The sequence below is a fragment of the Anabas testudineus genome, chromosome 3, assembly GCF_900324465.2.
Source record: "Anabas testudineus chromosome 3, fAnaTes1.2, whole genome shotgun sequence".
Lineage (NCBI taxonomy): Eukaryota > Metazoa > Chordata > Actinopteri > Anabantiformes > Anabantidae > Anabas > Anabas testudineus.
The window spans coordinates 9,178,109-9,200,052 of NC_046612.1; the positions used below are offsets into that span (position 1 = coordinate 9,178,109).

Sequence of the window (21,944 nt, forward strand, 5' to 3'; positions counted from 1 at the left end):
AGTCCGTCTGGACTGATGCCCTCTCATGCTGCCTAATTAAACATTTCTGATGATCACTCAGAAGTGGAAAAGTGTCAATACTGTTTAAAAAAAGGTGACCGTGTTGGTGTGTATGAATGTGCTGTGGGACTGATATTGAGGCTCCACATAGGGATCTGATGGGTTAGTTTGAGTGGGGAGTGTGCAGTCCCGCCTGGACACCAAAAGAATACTAACAGAGAGCCCATTGTTTGGATGTTGAGCTGAATTGTGGGAAGCCCAAAGTGCCATCTGTACTGCAGTCAGGGCCTTCCATAGTAGCTCACTTTAATTGTAATAATTTTTTGTGTTTTTATATTTGTTTGTGCTGAAGGCGAATATTAAAACACATCCAAACATCTAAATATGGAATTTCACCTTGAAGACTGTACACAGCTTAGTAGAAAATCGGGCACATATGTTTTTTGTTGACTGGTTAGTGTAAAAATCTCTTTCTTCCTGCTTTAAATTATGGATCAGCTTTAAAATGCAGATAAAACTTTTATTGGGTGGTGTAGAAGAGGAGAGTCGTGGTCTGTGTCTGACCAGCCTGCTGACAAAAGAGGCCGTTTCCTGCATATTGCATGGCTTTTAACAGTGGTGGGGCTGGGGTCTGCCCGTTAACATGTCTCCTCACATTGCACTTCCGATGGCAGACAGACAGCCCAAAGATGCCTTGGCTTTACATAAACCCCAGCAGCCTGACCAGACCTAACATGTTGTGACATCCTCCTGTTAGATGACTGAGGTTCGTTAGTACAATACCAGCCTGACACAAGAAGGAGATCCCAGGAGTGCGTGGTCAAGCTGTGCTGCCACTTTTCGTGTTGTTTTTTTCCCCCCTCAGACCACTGTGGTAACTTAAGATTTTAGATTGACACATAGGAGGTGGAGACGTAAAGCTGCGTTGTTCAGTTTCAGCCCATTCAGGATTCACCTTTCCTGCCTCTTCTAAACGTCACAAAGTAGGGCAGAAAACATCACCGGGCGACTAAATAAATGATAAGAGGAAGCAGAGCCATGGTTGCTTGGGAAGGGATGGGGGTATTTGAGCCTTGGGGTCTTTGGATAAAAGGCACTTTGTAGGGGTGCGATTTGTTCTGTCCAATACCCACATCTCTCCCTCTCTCTCTCTCTCTCTCTCTCTTGGCTCCCTCCTCTCTGCTCTAATCAAGCAGTCTCTAATTTGGGTTCCAAGTCCAGTACCGGGGAAAAAGAAGGAGGCTTGTTACTTTGAAGAATCCCGAGTGAATAACACAGATAAAAGATTCAGGCACAAAAAAAGAAGAAAAGGGAGGGTGGGTGAGGGTGAAAAGGGGGAAAATCACAAGGCACCCTATTCTCTTCCCTTCCTTTGGTTAGGACAGCTGAGCCATTATGACCAGATCTGAATTGAGTTTTTTAACGCCAGAAGACTGGAATTTCTTTGTCTCTCTATGAGTCAGCTATTGTGGATGCTTCCATATGCTGCAAACCCATCCTAAGTAAATTAGGACTTGTCTAAATGCTACGATTGTACCAAGCTTTGTCCACACATAGACCCCACATAGCTTGAATGCCTTGCATGCTGAGACTCTTTTCTCTGCTCTCTCCTTAAGTGTGTGTGAATGTAGACATGAGTGTGTACAGATGTGTGTTACACGCTGCTTCAATCAATAAAAGGTACATGCCTCTGAGTAAATGCACACGTGTGAATTCTGTGGTTATCTGATCCTTTGTCAATTCTTTCTTTGGAAACAAAGTAAATTGAGTAGCAGCTAAGGACATCCATTACCTTATTTAGTGTTTAAAGTAGAAATCATTTTCTGCTGATAGACAGAGCCACAGAATTCACTTTTGTGAAGATTAAACATAAACTTAAAGGTTCTCTCCTAAAAGTAAGAAAATCCCACTGACTTTTGGACATTGCTAATAACTAATTACTGTATACAACAAAATGTTATTTAACTTATTTATTGTAATAAATAAAAACAGGACTGAGGAGTGAGCACAGTACTGCACAGATTACACCTAGAATGAAAAGAGTTGTGTGAGTTTTATAGATATGGCTGAAAACATGTTACGATGATATAAAATCTTTTATTTCCTATTATTTTATTTCATAGCAGCTGTTGTTTTTGGACCCTAAAAGCAAATATTTGATTATTTTCTCTTAAAATCACTTTTCACTTCCACTTTGTGTGAACCACTGCTCTAGTAGTTTGCAGTTTGTCTTAGATTATGGGGAATAAAATCCCTGGGAAGAGGTCTTTGTTTGATGGGGAAAACATGCTGAAACAGACATTGCATTGACTTACTGAAACTGATGGAACAGAAGTTAGTCTGGACCACATGTGTCTCTTGAAAACAGCTCAAACATTTTATTATTTGGTCAGGAAAATGTCTTATTGAGGATCTACACCGACAAAAAAGTGTACAACTATTTTGTACTATATACACTTGTTCAGTGTTGCTGCATGAACATATGTGTTTCCAGTAATATGGTGTTAATGCAACTTCATGTCCTACAACCAAGACAATATGAGCAACAGCTGTTTTACCTGGCTGGCTGCCTCTGCCATGATATAAAAGCTGTTAATCTTGCCAATAAAACTCCATTAACAAGCATGAGCAATGACTAACAAGCACGTTATCCACTGGCTGCAATGACTCTCAGTCAATAAGCTTTCTTATATGGTATGGATTCATCTTGTTTGTTGTGTGTGCATATGCAGTATCACATACAGAGTGTCTGTATGTGATTGTAAGATGGTTTTAAAGAATCAAAAAGATTTTAGTGGCTCAGAAAATGATTGTTTTACCTGAAGGTGTAGATTACTAGACATCTAATGGCTATGGCAGAAGGTTGATCCACAACTACAAGAAGCACTTGTTGCAATGAAGGTGCAAGATTATAATTATGTTTGTGTGTGTTATTAACTTGTGACTGTACTGTCTACCCATGACTCAGGTCAGGGTACTTCACACAGCTAAGATAGAGGTTCAACCTGAGCACATGGCAATGCTAGTGACACTTAAATTAACTTCAACATAAAAAAAGAAAATAAAAAATCTCAATACGGAAACTTTACTTCTGTTTTTTCCGTTATTGAATACTTGATTCTTTGATTCTGTAATAGAGGGCAACAGACCAGAGGTACTGGCACCATGGAGGATGTTGTATGTATGCAAAACAACATATAGCAAAGGTCAACACACTGAAACAAATCGTTCTATTCATCTCTCATAGCCTTTGTGATGATGAGCCTGACTCATGTGCCCTTAAAATATAAAAGCCGTACACAGTTTTCAAGGTCTCGTTTATACACCGCATATAAAGCCGGTGAGACAGTGATCAAGGCACCAACTTACTGTCTACAAAACCTTGGGAGTGAATTAGGAGTTAGATGTTATTCCATTCTCTTCACAGAACATTTATTCATCTGTCCTTCTGTTTACAGCTGATAATTAAATCAGAACATGCATATTTCCTTGGACTGTGCACAAGAGCAATTTCAGAAGTCTTTCAGACTGCCCTGTGTTTAGTGAATAAGTGTATTAACAATGCAGGCATTTTGTCTTAATCCAGATCACAAGTGATTGATTGAAATAGCTGGACAAACAGCAATGTTAGCGGAGACCAGTAGTAGTATACAAGAACACCTGCTTGGTTCTTAAGAGTGTGGTGGATGGATAGCTGTGACTCAGGAAGTAGAGTGGTTGTCCGCCAATTGTGGGGTTGGTGGTTTGATTGTCAGCTGGTGCTTCAGAACGTGTGAATGGGTGAATGAGAAGCAGTGTAAAGCACTTTGAGTACCAATAAGGTAGAAAAGCACTAAATACTGTGCAAACCATTCAAATCACTAGACCTAATCAGAGATCATAAATGTTTGCATTAGAATTTAACTATATGTCAGACTGGCTTGGTAAAATGTCTCTTGTGGCTATAAGTCATGCACTTTTTAGATGCTTCACAAAATTCAGATGTCACACTAGCATTAGCATTTATTCCAAATTCAAGAATCCTTATTTAGTCCAGAGGGAACAGCCGCCAGACAGTCGATGACAGCGCTGCTATGGGACTTCAATGCCTTTTCCAATGCACATGTGGCCACGACGAACCAGGAATCAAACCACTGACCCCGGGGTTCAGATTTGGTTGCATTATTACTTATTATGTATTTGTATTTGTTTAAATTATTATTGCTAACATTGATCTGCACATCAGCAGCTTTTTTCATGGCTATGAAGCTACTATTTGTTTCAGTCCCATCAATGTTTTATATTTTCCTCAAATGAAGACACGATTGATGCTGTTTATATAAAATGTATTATATGATTTTTGAAACATTTCTCAATCAAACCATGCAAAACTGCTGGAATATAATTCAGGCAGCAAGCAGGGAATTCTCTTTCACACTCTCTCTCTCTCTCTCTCTCACACACACACACACACACACACACACACACACACACACACACACACACACACACACACAGATACACATGAGCACAGCACTTTCTTTTTTACCTCTATTGCCATGAGCTAAATTCCTCAATTCATTAGAGGAGAAAAACACACAGTCCAACACTCTCATACATTCATCTGGCAAATGTGGCCTGAGGAATAATGATTTACTGTGTCTCATATTTCACCTGAGTGCACAGGGCAAACAGTTGACTGAAGTGTTATGGAGAAAATGCTAACTGAGGCCTTTTTGACTTGAGCAACTGGACAGATAGCGCTTTGTGCTGTTTTTGTGAATGTGTTTGTATGTTTGGTAAACATCCTATATAATATTCATGTACAGTTTGTACACAAGTAAATTTAAATCTACTACACATAATTATATCCTTACTTGTTTTAAATCTACACAAGTCGGTGTCACTAGAAAATGTGTGCACAGATACTAGTCTGTGTCTAGTGGCATCAAAACCCCACTTAATGGAAGCCATTAGGAATAAAGTTACATTTTAAAGTGAATAATCGTGTTTTGAAGCTAACCATATGACTGAACAATATGCGCTCTGTGTTCACACACTGGACTCCTTTCTGTCTGTGCAGGAGTAAAGCCAGCACAGGTAGGGCCAGCACCAAATGAGTCTCAGCTGCCGCCCTGCCCTGCCCTGTGTTCTCCTCCTAAAGAGCTTCCACTTATCTGCCTGCCACAGGAGTGTCTGTGTGCACTCGACCACTGTCATGTAGACACCATTCTCAAATTGATTGTGACAGTGCAAGAGCCCAGATTTTTCTGCTTCAGAATTCAAGCTGTGATTTCAATGCTAGCATACAATGTTAAGCTTTTTTCTTATTTTATTTATTTATTTTTTTTAGCAAATTCCAAGAGAATGAATACAGCTTGTGTTCCAATTTAGTGACTACATATTTTTCTTCAGTTTGACTAAATGCTTGAGCGTTCTCTCTTTTTTTTTCCCCGATGGGGGGCCGGGTAAACTGGCACTCAGCAGGGAAACTTAAACAGCTCTGTTGAGTATAAGGCTCAAAGACCCTGCACACAGCTACCAGGGAACAGAGAGCAACCTTATCCGCCACAGGACACTGTGTACTATATTTATTTTATTTGTATATCGTTGACAATGTGTGTGTGTGTGTGTACATATAAATATAAATACACACTGAAATATGCACTGTGCATGTATGAGATTAGAAGCTTTCTAAATCATTTCAAATTCTTTGAACAGAAATTGAAAAATCTAATTAGAAATGTTGAGTATAAGTATCCACATCTAAAACCTTTTTCTCTCCCAAGGTGTTTCTCTCTGTTTCTCTCTCCCTGTTCTTTTCTACACCCTCCCTCCTTCCACCTTGCCTCCTATTATCTGCTACTTTCTGTGGTTTGGAGCCCTTCCAGCCAGCCTCCCTTTCTTGCTCTGTGGTTTTGTTCAAGAGATTTCATCTCCCTCCTCATCGTTCCTACAGATTGACAGCTAAGCTCAGGTATGAAAACAAACAGTTAGCTCTGGAATTGACTGGTAATAAGAAATCCACCGCTAATGCTGCTTCACAGACTCGCTTTTTTTTTGCCCTCCTTTGCTGATTCTAAGCCCTAACAACATACAAGAAAGGGCGGATGGAGCATTGAAATCATTAACCCTTAATAACACAATTCTGCCGCTTCTGCGGGATTATTGTGTTTAGTTCTACTAACTGTAAAACCTAAAACACGTCTTTACCCCGGAAACAGCACATTATGTAGCCCAACACCCACATGACAATAAGCTATAATTATAGGTACGTCTGTGAGAGGTAAATGGTTGGTTGGGTTAGCAGAAAGCGATTCTCTGCTGTTGTTGATACTATTGTTTTGTTTTGTTTGTTTTACTTTACGTGCATGTTCACCTCAACAGGATAAAGTATTCAGGGCATGTTTGAACACAGCTGCAGCCAAAGAAGGTCTATCTTTTTACTGGTAAAGCCTCAGGTCAAATTGTGTCATACCTATTGTCTTTCATTTTCATTTTTTTAACACTAAATTATCTTCACACCCGTCAGATTTCACTACTTGCTGCTGTCGCGACACAGTTACTTTTTTCTTCAAGATTTTGATGGAGGTAGCCTACGAGGTGCTCGGTATAATTGGCAGAGAAAACAGTGAGCGTGATCAGCGCAGAATATACAAGGCCACTCTGCCAGTAGGTAGTGTAGTATCTATCTGCATGCCAGCATCTATTCTATCCTCTATTATTTCTTTCATTCATCTAAAACCTACAGGCATGTTTGCCTTTTGTACTGATTTTAACCCAACAATTAATAGAATGTCTACTTCATCATAACACTTTATATCTTAATCATGAGGTGTTTTCTGCTTGGTACCTTTGTTTGTGTTTTAATTAGGTGGACCTTGTGCGTCTCCAACCCTGGGCTTCTTTTTAATTGCCCATATTTACATCAGGCAGACATCAAACATAGAGAGAGAGACATTTTAAGGGGGAGCACAAAGCGGGCCTTTGAAATGTCTACAGTCATATGAAATGGCATACTAATTAAATATCTAAGGCTGCCACTCTGATAGGAGAAGCATTTATATTGATGTATACACTGTCTCCATAACTCACCAACAGACAGAGGCCATAGTGTTTATTATCAGACTGCATACCTGTTTACAGACCACCAAGTAACCTTCTCGTTCCCATTCATCAAATAGACAAAATGTCCTATCTGTAATTTAACAGACCAGCTTTCAAAAGGCTAAATCATTTTAAACATTTTACCCAGTACACTTTGATCTACGGTGGCATACAGTACACTGTTGTAGGTACAACGAATCTAGTTCACCGAGCAATGATTTATCCTTCAGTTCATTAAGGTTATTGCCGTTGAATATACTTATTAGAACATTCAACAGCTTCTTTTCCTTTCCTCTGTAAATAGAGAAAACATAATTCAATAATTAAACCCAACTGTTTCATTAATGCCACCCGTGCTTCATAAAAAGAAACAATTAAGCAAATGATCAACATCACCTGATAAAAAACAGTGAAATAAGCTCTTTATAGTTACTAAAGTAGTCTTCATGAAATACCGAGTTCAAATTGCCTAGATGGTTTTCAAGAAATAAAAACAAGAAGTTGTATGATGAAGCGAAGGAGCCAGTGACAGCCTGGTGTTATCAGCCAGCTGGTATTGTGCTTTGCCGTGCTGTATAAACACACAAGCTCTCAGTAACAGTCAGTGCTAAGGACTAAGCAGCAGCCCTGCCCAGCCTCAGCCCACTTTCAGCCTGCCATAAACACAGATTTCGGGGGAGTGCTGAGCTGATCCTTGCCGTGCTGCGCTTGATATGCTGTGCAGGGCGTTCACTGTCAGAGTCAAGACATTCCACTCAAACGCCGTCTCGCTGAGGAGACGACTGTGCGCCTCTACGCACCGCACGCCTCTCCTCTCTGAGCGGCTTCTCTCCTCTCATCTCAGCCGTGCTCTGGTTACATGGAGCACACTTCGGGGTTCAACAATTATCAGAGTGGCATGAACACACCGCATGGTCCGGAGCAGAGCAGCTAAGCTCGGGGCCTTCTGAAGGGACAACAACAATAAACCGCTGACAACCACAGAGGCTCAGAATGGGTCTAAATGGGCCGGGATTTTGAAGACAGCACTTTGGGCAGAGTCGGGCATTCCAACAAAAGATAAGGGAGGAGAGAAATGAATTAGGAGGGCAGCCAAAGGCCTTTGTTTTATTTCATTCAAGTACATGGCTGTTTCTGAGATTATACAGCACATAGATTATGTAAGTCTGATAGGAATGAGGGACTTGTTAACATGACTTAAAGTGGTGTTGGTGTGGTAAATGTGCGCGTTTTGATACAGTCCTTGTAGTCTTACCTTTTACTTCTGCCAGAAGTTCGCTGGTGTTGAGCCTCTCCATCTTCTCTTTCCAGTCTTTAGAAAGAAGTTTCTCCATGCATGAGGATTCTGAGAAAAAAAAGGAACAAAGAAGTCTAATTAAATGAATGAATACGTTAATTCAGAGCCAGTTTTTCTATACCCACTATGTATGGTATTTATTCTAGATTTTTTAAATATTGTGGTTGTTGTTAAAGTCTGTTCACTGAAATGAAAATGAAAGAATGAAGGTATAAGATGAAAGAGAAGTATTTTATCTGATGGTATTGCACTGTGAACATTAAAAGAGACTAAGTCTGACAGTTGAGGAATGAGCGAAGGGTATAGTGATGAGGGAAGCAAGCATTGTGGGGAGAGCATAAGGGCAGAGAGACACATTAAGTGGGAGGCAAGGAGTGAGACTGGGTACATCCGAGCATTCACATAGCTGCCAATGATGAAAACAATTAACATTTGTCCAGCAGACAATGAATCAGAGGAGGAATGGCTGCAATCTGCCATGCTGTCGCTGGGTAGCTGATAAAGAACACACTGGGCTGGCTGACCTAGGCCTTCGCCATCACTGTACTGCTTAGGGGTCAACCTGTTCTCATCAAACACCAGCAGCACAAGCAAGCTTCCACCCCTCCACCTTGAGCCACTGTCTTCACAAACCGCCTCTACTCTGAACCTTTTCATGCCACATGGCACTCGTTTTTTTTTTTGGGGTGGTCTAACCACAGACCGATTAATGGTTAATTTAGGAACAAACTTATAGCAACAAAAAGAGCAGAATTCATAAGCATGTTAATGTTTATGAAGAGAGTCTTTGCCTCAGTTTGATGTAGCTGCCACGTGTTTGTGATCCCAAAACGTGCTAAATGTGAAATAGGGAGATACAGAAAAGTCACATGATGCCGTATTTCGGACTCTTCCAGTTTCACTAATATTCTCTAGAATGTATACAAGTTTTGTGTCCTTCTATCCCGCTGTTACATCTCTTGCCCTTCACTTCCACAAACCAAACACTGTTGCTCCTACTGACAAACACACTGACTTCAGAGGAACTGGGAGTAACAGGGAGTCAGTAGTTCTTGTTTAAGGATGGCTTTCAGAGAGATCAAGCAGAGTGACCATTTTGTTTGATTGTCCACTTCCTTCTATGTGATGGGGGTCGACAGGACATCTACAGCCAAGGGTCATTATAACATTACTTCTGCTTTATTGACTTTCCAATTCCCAACTCACAGTTTGTCCCCTTGACCCTAAGAGAGAGAGAGAAAAGGCTGTGTGTGTTTGCGTATTTTAACTCCCTCCATGGCAAAAGTATCACAGATCCCAAAACAAGGGCTAAGGGCACAGAGGGTAGCGTAGCCCAGCGCTTCTTCCCCGAGCCTCAGCCCTGCGTGAGACAGCTTCCTCTCCCAGAACAACAAACTCCCCTCAAATCACGATCTACAGACAGACTGAACAACATCGGTGCACAATGTTGTCTCCCCTAAAGCACAGAAAAGGCTTGTTTTTAAAGTGGTGTAAAGGGGAATTAAACAAACACAGTGAACATATGTTAATATGCACACATATGTTCTCTCTCACACACTCACACACACACACACACACACACAAACAAACACTTTCATCACAGATGCTGCTCCGGCACTTGATCATTAAGGAATGCACCAACTGTTGGAGATAATGTGGTGCCAGCTTCCATTCTACTCCAGTCCTCCCCCTCCCTTCCACTTCCCTCCCAGGAGAGCTGCCGCTCCCTCACTTCTGCATCCCCTCCGCTGGGCCAGACCCAACCTGCCAAGTCCTCCAACAGGAGAGACTACAGCTGGAATGCACCGCTGTCCTCCCTGACTTTCACCTGGGAGAGGTGAATAATGACCTGGATTAGTCTATAAAATAACTCTCAAACACCTTTCAGTGTTCGAACAGCATGGACAAAACAGGCAACCAAAAATGGATTTGATGAAAGCAGAGCAACTTTTGCGCAGGCGTACTTAAGGAAAGCAGTAAATGAGTCAGATGTCTGGCTTTTTTCAAAGCACCCTTCCTTCCACAGCCTCTTTTTCAGAAGAATTTAGATTAATAGGAGGAATGCTACTTCAGTTTCTAAAATGCCTGTGTTCTCTGGAGAAAATATAGATGCCAATGGTAACACTGGTTAGTATCAACATAATAATTACTGTCAGGTTATGACAGAAAATGTCAGAAAATGATACCGTGCTCTCTATAAAATTAATTCTAATAAAAGATTCACACTGGTGATTTGAATGGATATCAAACGCCAGAGGATTTGCAAGTGAAAGGCAAACATAATTCTTTAAGATAGAGCAGAACTTCTGAAGTTTGTAGCATAAAGAAGAGTTACACTCTTGTCCTCTTAAAGTAGGACATTGAATACTGGGGAATTAGCTTAAACAAGAGAAGAGTCCAGTGAGTTTATTTTTATTTTCCTATGGGGGCTCTTAAATCTCTTGCACCCCCACCCTTTCCATTTCTTTCCCTCCTCCTCTCGAGATAAAATGCTCTGTGGCTGGGGAGCAGGCCATTCAGCTGGGATGAGAATGGAATGAAAACAATAGCCCTTATCAGGCTCTTATTTACATTTTCCCAGCGTCCCTGCAGTAGACAGCTTGGCTTGTCACCAAGCTCAGATCGCCCCACTGGACCCAGACCAACTTCCTCCAGCCCCAGTGATTCCAATGGTCCCTATGGACTCTTGCCTGGCACAGACCTCCTCCACTCTGCAGCTTCCACAGATAGCAACATAGAAGACAAAACTACTGGAGTGTGTGTCCAAGACGTGTTTCCATTGAGAGCAGAATGGTTTCTGGACTACTAAGCCGGTCTGGGTTTCATTGTCTCTTCTCTGGGGCTGGTGCTATAAAGCTGGAAGAATTCCCTGAACCTTTAGCTTTTGTGCGCTTCCAAGTGGCAGTGAAAAGAAAGGGAATAGTCATTACTAATTTAATACTGCCAAATTCAACATGTCTATCTCTTATCAGCGCTGTCATCTCTGGTGTACAGCTTTCCTGTGCAGGTATTCTGTGATCATATTGATGTGGGTGAACAGGCGCAGATTGAGACACCTACAGCTGAGATGAGTTGACTAGATTAGGCTACTTACTTTTTTTTTTTTTTTTTTTTTTTTACTGTATCAAAAACAAAGCTAATGATCCTCATAAATCTCAACAAAGGAATGTTTCCAGGTTGATGTGTGACATAAACAAAGCTTTCAGCACCTGGCAGTTATGGCTGCCAGAATCATGTTCAGTATAAACCACAGTAGAGTAGGTTACCACTAACCATCTGTCCTGACACCGACTGACTCCCTGACTCGCTCGAAAGAAGATATGGATATGTTTTAATTTCTGCTCTTTGTCCATATGCTTCTGTTTTTTTCTTCTTCAGTGTGCTCTCACAGTTATCTCCCTGAAATCTAAATGCAACAACTAGTAATATATATAATAATAATAATAATAATAATAATAAATTTTTTATAGAGCATCTTTCTAAACACAAGTTACAAAGTGCTTCACATAGAAAACTGAAAATTCAAATAAAGAATAGAAATAAGAAAAGCCAACAAACCCTACTTGAGCAATCACTAGGGACCGTGGAGAGGAATTACTCCCTAGGACTCCTAGGAAGAAACCTCCAGCAGAACCAGGCTTAAGTTAGGCGGCCATCTGCCTCGACTGGTTGGGGTGAGGGGAATATATAACGTGCAGGCTGATAAGGATTTAACAGTTCGCATATATAGCTGGGGGAAAGGCCATACAGGGCTTTAAATGTTATTAATCAAATCTTAAAATCTATTCTGAAAAATTGAACAATATGAATTTGTTTAATATTTCTTAAAATGAATTCTGGTAAGCTATAAATGCCTGTGGTTGAGAAGCAAAGGTACATGCCAATCGTTTGCTAATTTATGTTTTTATTGCTGATCTAGACAGAGAGGCCCATTTCAAGTATCACTGCAAACTAAACAGACACTATCACAGGTAAATCAAATTGTGTCTCTAATACAGCAAATCTTAAAAATGTGTGACAAAAGGACAAACCCATTTTCAAACAGTTCTCAAAACTGCTATAGAAGTGTGATGTCCAGTGTGTATGTTAATGTTAGAAAATATACCAGCACTCCTTACTCAAAAAGGCCTACTTTACTTTTACATGTCAAGGTTTTCAATCTTTAAAAGGTTAATCTTCTAAATATGTTGATGCAACAAAACACACCGTCATGTTTTTAAAGAGTGTGACTGCCTCCAAGCACAAAACTGGTTTGTTACAACATGCAGCAGTGGGTGTTTTATTACCCTGTGTTGTCAGCAATGAAAATGTTTCAACTGTCTGCCACCACATTCTGAGCTTCTCTGTGTGCACTATTCTCCCGGGAGAAAGATGATACTTGTGTTTGAGTGTTTGTTGTGTTGAAAAGCCGTTGGCAGGGAATAGAAGGCTTTCTAGGAGAGTTAAATTAGCCATAAGTCATGGATAACAGACTAAGAGACTTCCCCTTTAGCATTGGCCTTGTATATCAGTTGTCCCAGCCTCAAGGGGAAACATGTAATTACCAAATCAATGATCAGCTGACACTGACCATATAAATAATTTCCTCCCCAGAATACAGAGGCCCGCACAGTGAGGCAAGTAAGGAAACAATGCAATTTGCAGTGTGGGGCAGAGGAACAGAGGAAATGGAGTGAGTCTTAGAATCTTTAATCAAGCTACAGCTTGAATAGAGCTCATTCGGTACAGTTATAGTCAACCAGAACCTCCACAGAACATTAGACTGGACATTAGGAAAATCTATGAACTGCAATGACAAAACTGAAGCATGTAACATTAAAAGTGCAACTGTGAGCAGTGACATGAAATGAAAAGTCATTTCCTGTCAGTTTTAAACATCTGAAAATAAAAAAAAACACAGTAATAACAAAAATTGACAAACGACCAATAATCCGTAAACAAGCTTCTTTAACATGCCACAGTATTGACTGAAGGTCAATATGCTTATGAAAACACTTAGTTTGCTTGCTTTAACCAAACAAGCCATAGGTGTGGAAAATGTGTGCAAACACTGCATACACAATTTGTTGAAAAGGTCCCCGTAAAGGATCTATAGCACCTGGTTTGGTTTGTATCATGTCCTGAAAGTGTTCACAGTAAACATGTTGGAAAAATTGCTGAGATCTGAAAAAAAAAAAAAGTTTTTTTATTTGAAGATTGTGAAGAATATTTAGTAATATATTATTATATGTTAATGATTATAGCCCAGTGATGATTAGTGTAATCAGAGCATCTTACAAGCAAAAATGTATAATGAAGTAAACGCCTATTCTGAAAATTACACTGTTATCTTGCAATAATTTAAATGATCCAAAAACTAAAGAATGCACTGAAATTTCACTCCTACATTCAGTGTTAGATACATTTTTTTTTTTTTTTTTTTTATAATTCATGCATAAATTTCTATCTCAGCGCTAAAACTCATACTCTAAGTCAGACAATGATAGGCTGACGTCTAATTTTCCCATCCACTCTGCACCGCACGGGAAACAAATCAAAAGTCGAGATTGATAAAAAAGAAAATGACTGTGACACACTCCAAGGAGTCCTTTGAATATCTTAATCACAGACACACTAAAAACAAGACCCCATCATCACACCAAATAAAACATAATAATTACAAGAGGCAGGCAGGGAAGTGAAATGCAGAGAGAAAACATGTTTTTGTCATTCAGCCGGTAGTCCCTGAGACAACAGCTGTTGGATGCTGCAAATACTCCTGAAGTCTCCATAATCATGGCGTTATTGAAGTGAGGACAAAAAGGGCACTAATTGCAAGGGAGCAATCGGAACGCAATAGGTTACACACCCGGGTGATGCCGCACAATGCAAACGCTGAAGAGGGAACTGAAGGGAAGAAAAAACATTCTAAGCACAACAGTGCGTTATCGCTCATTTTCAGGCAATTACCTTTCCTCGTTGTCAACATTTTTAATAACTGCTACCATTTCCAGGAGACTTTTTGGTGCAGTTAAATAATTCCAGCTTTTTAATATATAATTACTAGTGCTGGCATGCATAAATAAAAAGGTCCATCTCCTTGAGACGTGTCAGTGTATTGCGGAACACCTGCACATCATGGTGGGCTTTCTTTAACTGACACCTAATCATTATTCCACTTGGTGAACATCTCTGTTAGTCACCTTTAGACTAACCTGTTTGGTCATGTAAACAGTTGCTATAAATATACTGTACTGTGGGTAATCTAGACGCGATGTGGTTCAGAAAGAGAACACATCTCCTCTGGTCCCATATCCTCCTTTCCCTACTAGTTTCCTTACTTCTTACCGTACCTTCTTTGCTATATAATCTGCCTGTCTGTGTTTTAATTGTGCATCAAATGGCAGCCTAATTTGTTATTATCATAGAAACCATAGAACGTTAGTTAGAGAAAAACCCTGATAAGTTTTCACCGAACAGAAGCTTTGTATAAACTGGATTATTAGTTTGCGCCCAAATTAAAATAACTGTTTTGTTGGTATTTTGTGCAACTGTGTTTCTGTGATAATTGATGATGTTGAGGTTGCTTCCACCACATTTATTTCCATTCCCTGTAGTTATCTCATTAGCAGTTGAAGGTTGGAGAGTTACATGCCAAATAGACTGAAAACTGTGACACATACCACAGGTCAAAAAATCCAGCACAACGTGTGCAGTAATAAGTAGGAGAAACAGATGCAAGACGCAGGTAACTTCCTGAGTGTTTTATCTTTTTCCTCAGGCAGCTAAACATGCTGACCTATGTGACCAGGAACTTCTCCCCTATTCCTCACCTTTATCAGCACTGACCAACGTCTTAATCCCGCAGTGTTGACCTGACCATTCGGAGAAGCCGTATACACATGCAGCACCCTGACCTCTCTAAATAGGACACGTGTCTATCAAGCATATATGAATTAACCATCCCCAAGAGGCTTCACCTCCTGAGCTGAGCAGCATGTGACCTCTCCCAATCCATTTTACTGCGGCACTCTGTGGCAATCAGGCTTGAATTATTAAAGTGAGCAGTGAGCAATGATCAATTCATTGCGGCCCGTGCTTGCAGACTGCCCGGCCGTACTTCAGCAGAAATGACATTGAGAACACTTGAGTATGCTTCCAGACAATGCACATAAATGTGAAATATGTCAGACCCAATATGTCAATAATCATAACTGTACAGGCTGAGGCCATGTTCAGGCTAATCCCACAGAAATGCTGTTAGATGACTGTGGGGTGAATAGGTTCCAGCACTGTGATTCCTTACAAATGCTTCCTTGAGGGAAAGAGCAGGAGATGTTGAGGGCGGGGAAACAAGAGGGTAGTGTGCTTCGTGCTCAAAAGTGCTGTGTGTCGCCAATTCCTGTACCTTTCTCCCAGTGTGAAGGCTTTTAATATCAATATTTACACTATATATTCTGTGCATTTTTAATACATGTCTTGGAAAAACACTACTAATGTCTTGTGGGCCATGTAAAGTTCATGGGACAGATTCAAAGTCAAATTTCAGCCTCAACCTCATCTTATTTACACAAATCAGAAGGGGCGGGGGGAACAAAGGCAAAGAAGTTGAAATAGGGACAGATTGTGGGGAAGTATGTAACTCAAGGAACCTGGAAGTAGAAAGAGGGCAAGAAAAAAAAATCCAATCAAAACTTCGTGAGGAGGAGATGAGGAGCCAAGCTAAACCAGTACTCAGAGCCCCCAAAACTGCAATCTCCCCTTAAGCCGGAGAGTGGCAGCTGGCAGAACAGCTGGTGCATAGGATTAATGTCAGAAGAATGAAATAAAACTCAACATATGTCCGAGCCTGAGGTGTTGAGACTGTGCGTGATTGTGCCCCCGATGGATGCCATGTGTGCAGCTGGAAGGAGCTGCTGTGCTGCTCCACTCTCTACCCCACAAGGTCACTTTTAAGAACTAGGACCATTAAATGCTTGGATAGCAAAATGAACTTTTCATTCCCTCTCCTCTCCTCTCCACTGCTTTAAAGTCTCTTTTCAGGCAGTAGAGGGAGTCTGTTTAACATGGCTATCAATACAATGCACTCTAAAATTCATCAGGAAAACAAACAATTGCTACTTAAATGTAATTAAGAAAGCCCAAATGGCACTTGTAAAAAGAACCAGACAAGGTCAAAGAGAAGTGGAGATTTTTTAATTTGAGCAAGATAAAGCTATTTATTCAGTCTTTTTTTTCTTTTAGTTACTTGTGGTTAAATAATAATCAGCCAAATAAAGCCAACAATAAAACATTTTGCTTTAAGATATCTCATATCCTATGACATTGATTAATTTATTCTTTTTTCAACCAGATTAAAAGAGCAGAACAGAAAAGCAGTAAGAGGAAAAAAAAAGGATAAAACAAAACATTTCTTTTTTTTTGACCGTGTGCAAGCTTTGGGTTTACTAGAAAGAAAAACTAGACATTACTTCTGGAATCTCAGCCGATGCTGATGAGGGGATCAGCACTTGTGAAAACGAATGTTGCGATGAGAAATATGTGGACTTGATTTCAATTTATAATTTCCATTTGATGTGTGTAATCATTAGGGTCCACACACTGTAATAAATTATAATAATTTCACACAAAAATTAAATTACTGGGTACCTTGCATCTGAGAGATTTTTTTTGGGTACCCTGCAATTTAACTGTCAGATATAAACTTGCCTGTTAATCAATGCTCGAAAACATTCACATTTATTCATCTATGTTAAATTAATGGATGTGTGAAGAAAACGTGGAGTACTGTGATCATGGTTGTTCAGTGTGATTTAGTAAATTAATGGGTGTCTGACTCTACAAGGACAAAAAGAGACTAATAGGATCCACATGAATGCATTACAATTTGCAGTGAAGCCAAGTGTCTGGTATAGAGACTGAAACTTTATTTCATCATAAACGCTGGACGATAGCAAAGTGCTTCAGAGACAGGGAAGACATAAAAAAAGCAGAAATGACACGCATAAGGTGGGTGATACACTGTACGCTTGTTAGTACAAGGTACTGCACAGTGTGTGTGTGAGAAAATGCTCCAGAAGTCTCAGTTTTAGTTTAATGTTGAGGGGAAAAAAACTAATTCTAAACTCAGTGAAGGTTATTACTGAGTCAGCTTTAGTAGCTTTATTAAGAAGCATCTCACACTGAGTGACATCCTGTCACTGTCAGCTGACATTTATCGTGTCTTGGATGAAACTGATTTGTGAACTGCTGTGGATGTAACATTAACGTTACATTACAATAACATAACAGTGTCCCAGATGAAGACTAGAACTCCTCAAATTAGTCCAAGGGGACCAATAAAGCATATAATAATAATTATTATTATTGTTATTAAAGCTTTAGTTTTTAACTAAAATTAATACAAATCTAATGATAAAAATTTATATACATTTTTATATACATTTTTTTTAAATCAGGTGCCATACTGTAGGTAACACTGTGTTCAAGCTGGTTCAGCTTCTTTTTCTCTTTCTGTGGGATACAGAGCCATACGGACGGAGACCTGCTGGGCAAGACAGAGAAGAAACTGGAGAAATTTGCTTCTCATGAGCGACTGAGCTCATTGGTCCAGTTCACAACGGGAGAGCTTACAGTGTTGGCTTTGTAAAGCAAAGTGCCACCCACACAGAAAAATGACAAGGACGATGCAACGGGGAAGATGATATGTGCAATAAGGTGGGGGGGTACAGGAAATACATAAATCCAACCACCCACTTTTCCTATATTATACTAATTACAAAAAGAATACAAAAAGGTTTCTCAGTTTCAAATAGTAACATCAACCTATTGATTGAACATTACAATATGCTATTTGCTATTGACTAGTCATAAAGCAAATTAACCAATCATCCAGTGGAGACTTAAAAATCATACTGGTGATACTTCGACAGAGAGATGACGTTCTTCAAATGATTATTGTCACTGGCACTCAGGCTTTGCAGTGCAATAAAAAACATTTCTATTTGTTTCTTTTGACATCCTCATCACGTATCCCGGCTCATGTAAAGATACTGAACAAGGAGAAAGAAAAGAATTGAGGGGGAGAAAACATCTGTTTCATCACTCCTTGTTAAAGAGTCTCTTTGTTAAAGAGGCAACACATCAAAGTTTAATGTAAACCATTCTTGCTTTTTGGGAAAAACAATTCAAATATGTAAATGGGCTGCATCTACGCTAGTTGTCATGTTTGCTTGTGTCACGGCAGATCTCTTGGGTTGGATGGCTGACGTACCTCCGACTTACAGAACAAGCCTACAATGTTCTCTGAAATCATTAGCAGGCCACAGAGGCTGTCTGTGCTCAGGGTGTGAGTTACACTCACACTATTTTGATCCTTGGTCAGATGACACCGGCTCTTTTGTCAAGTTATGTGTGGAGAATGCTTGGGAGTTGAATGCCACAGCTAGGACAGTGATACTGAGCTGGCACACAAGTGTCCCAGTGTAACCCTGCTGGAGACACACACACACACACACACACACTCACACACACACACACAGCAGGACACATGTGCCTGCTCCTCTGCCCACCCCCCACCCTGTGGAATAACCCCTGTTCTTCCCATTTCTGACCTGCTTATTTCCTTGTCATGTTCCTTTTAACTGCAAAACTAGACTGCTATTTCACAATTCTAGGCTTCACAGCTAAATTACAAATATAGTATCATTAATTGCTTCTGCCTTCTAATGTGTCAGTGTTTTGCCATCTCTGTGCCCCCTCCCAAATACTGTGGTGTCACATTAAACAGTCAAGCTATTACAAACTGCTGCTGATTTAATCACCTACAGTAGTAACTCACACACAACGCAGGGGAAAACCTGTTGTTTTTCTAACAGTAAAATCTAATATTTTACTATTTCTAAATCGCCACTGCACAATCAGTGATGTCACTCATTGACTATATATGTTGTTCATTACAAATGCAGTTGACAAGACGTACCTACAGCCAACGTGTGGGTATGAGAGTATCAAGACAAGCACGCCTCTGTGCAACCTTGGCTGTGATTTGTCTCTCAGAGACACCCGTTTCCTCCTATTAAGGGGTTCCTGTGCAGCCAGTAAGCCAGGATCACAATGGGAGTTTTGTGCTGAATGGGTGCAGGGGGACACGCTCAACAGCTGAAACCCGGGAAGATGGCCCCTGGAATGCTCCACAGCAGTTGCTACTGTTGACTAATCGGAATATGAGAACTGGGGAAGGTGATCTTGAATGCAAAGAATGGCACATTGAAGAAGCAGCTGCTTGTTTTGTCATCTGAATGACCAAGACAGCAGAAAGGGTTCCCATTTTGAAAGCAGCAACAAAATCTATACCTTAGCTTGTGTAAAGTGAAACCTGTGTCGGCATCCGCCGTCCTACTGGGACATGCCTGTGCTATGTGTGAGCCCTGTTTTGGAACAGATAGTAAATACATAATTCAGCAGCGGACCAGGCACTCTGTGCTCCCGATTCCCCTCATACAGCCACTCCATTTAGCCCTGGGCTCTGATCTCAGCCTGGCAGAAGAGCAACTTTGTCGCTGGAGAGTAAAACAGGGTGGGAAACCAAAATCATAGGAGGAGGGAAAATGTTGATCTGTTTCAGGTAAGGGTGACAAGATGGAACGGAGAACATGTAAAAGCAGAGAGTAAAAAAAAGCACAAATCTGGAGAAGAAAGTGACATTAGGGAGGAGTGAGGGGCAGGGTATCCTTTTTTTTGTGAAAGTTCACATGTCAGGCTGGCAGGCTGCCCGCGGCATACAGCCGAAAAATCTATTTAACGTCTGCTTCACAGGGTGACAAGAGGGTTGATTGGCAGAGAGCAGAGAGCCGCTTTTGATCATGTATCCTAACAAGCGATTCCAGCTCATGTCTCTTCAGCCTGAACAGATCTACATTACCTATTCAAACAAAAGTGACAGACCAGAGCACTGCTCCGCTGGGCTAGTGCACCACGCCACAGGCCAAGACACACACACACACACACACACACACACACACACACACACACGGGAAGGCCCCTATTGACACATGCAGTATATTTAAGCATGTGTGCATGCACACACACAGACACACACCACCTCAGTATATCTGCTATTTGATCAAATAGATCACTTGCATCAAGATCAAGTAGCTTGCTAAAATCACGCTGACAGAATAAACAACAGATTATTAAAGGAGATGGGAACACAGCACACGGGAGAAATGCTGCTTCCTGACTGATGTTTCGCCAGTGTGTGTGTGTGTGTGTCCTGCCAGGAGGGTCCCGGCTTTATGCTGTCCGGTAGGAAGCAGCATAGCGGCATGTGCGAAGAACATCTCAAAATTTGCAACCAAGGCAACTGGATCTCCCTCATTGCATATGCATAGTCAGAGTCTCATGCTCAGATCATTATAACAAAGATTCCTATTAATTAGGTGGGATAAAGCTGAACCAGATGACATGGCAGCTGGGATGAGAGGAGAGGCGAGGAGGGAGAGAACTAAAAGTGGAGGGGTGAAAGACATCAGCCTGTCTCGGGGGAGGGATGGGTGTATCTTTTAAAAATCAATCTAAATAATATAGATTGTTATAAATATTTTAATGTTACAATTAAAATAAACACATTTGTTAAAATGAATCAATTCCTGTTATTAAGCACCTGCAACCAATTTCCAGTGAGCTCCCGTGTCGGGTCAGCAGGGGCTGTGACACTGACAGGGGACAGTGTTACAACAGAGTCAAGAGTTCATCAGTGCTAATCAGACCAAAGGCTTAGAGCTGATCCTATTCTGTTCCAAAGCTTTCATCCATCCTTGAATCTCATTACATGGCCTGTTGTAATAGAGGATAATGACCTGGGGCTACACACACTCAACCTACTGCACAGTCATTATACAGTGATAATACACAACCTTACCAGGGGGATTACACTTACAAATAGAGCAGAGGTGATAAAGGCGGAGGGAGAGGAAGAGAGGTCTAAGTGGTAATACGGAAGCACATACAATTACACACATAACCCTGTGCCCAAACACAATTAGTCACAGTGGCACAGTGTGTTGTGCTGTTTTATGTCACAAGGAATGGTTAGGTTATTCACAGTACTGCTGTAATAAGGGAACTCTTTTCTAACAAGGGGCTGCAGTTTGTCTGAATGGTGGTGTCCCCCCCTCCCTTTGCTAAGCTAATTAGCTCTGTCAAAGGGCTCCAGGTGTTGAATATTCTGCTCGAGCACCTACAGTATCCTACTCTTAAACTTCAAATTAACTCTCTTTGTGCCTGTTTGACTGTTTTCTTTAAATTAAAGCTGAAACACTATTGTTATAGTTATTAATATCTTTAATTTGCAGCTATAGAGTATATTTTAAAACAGTCTCCACTGTCAGTTTAACAGCTTTGTAGAATATATTCACATGACAGCTTTTCACAGATTTCACGCAGCACTGTTTTCTCACCGCTGTGCGGAGTATCACAGCTATTGTAAACAATGGAACGGCATGTGGAGAGATACTAATAAACATACAAAATGTAAAAACCATAATAATAAATTTAAACATTGACACAATCTCTACATCTC

At 40.6% G+C, this 21,944-nt stretch overlaps 1 protein-coding gene across 4 annotated transcripts in view; it reads right to left on the bottom strand.

The window, feature by feature from the left end:
- The window catches only part of sox6 (SRY-box transcription factor 6), a 129,597-nt gene that overhangs the window by 55,115 nt on the left and 52,538 nt on the right, over window positions 1-21,944 (bottom strand). For all 4 annotated transcript variants that reach the window (XM_026378349.1, XM_026378350.1, XM_026378351.1 and 1 more), the window contains one exon: window positions 8,342-8,431. In XM_026378349.1, the coding sequence (XP_026234134.1) occupies window positions 8,342-8,431 (90 nt within the window). The remainder of the gene's footprint in view (window positions 1-8,341; window positions 8,432-21,944) is intronic.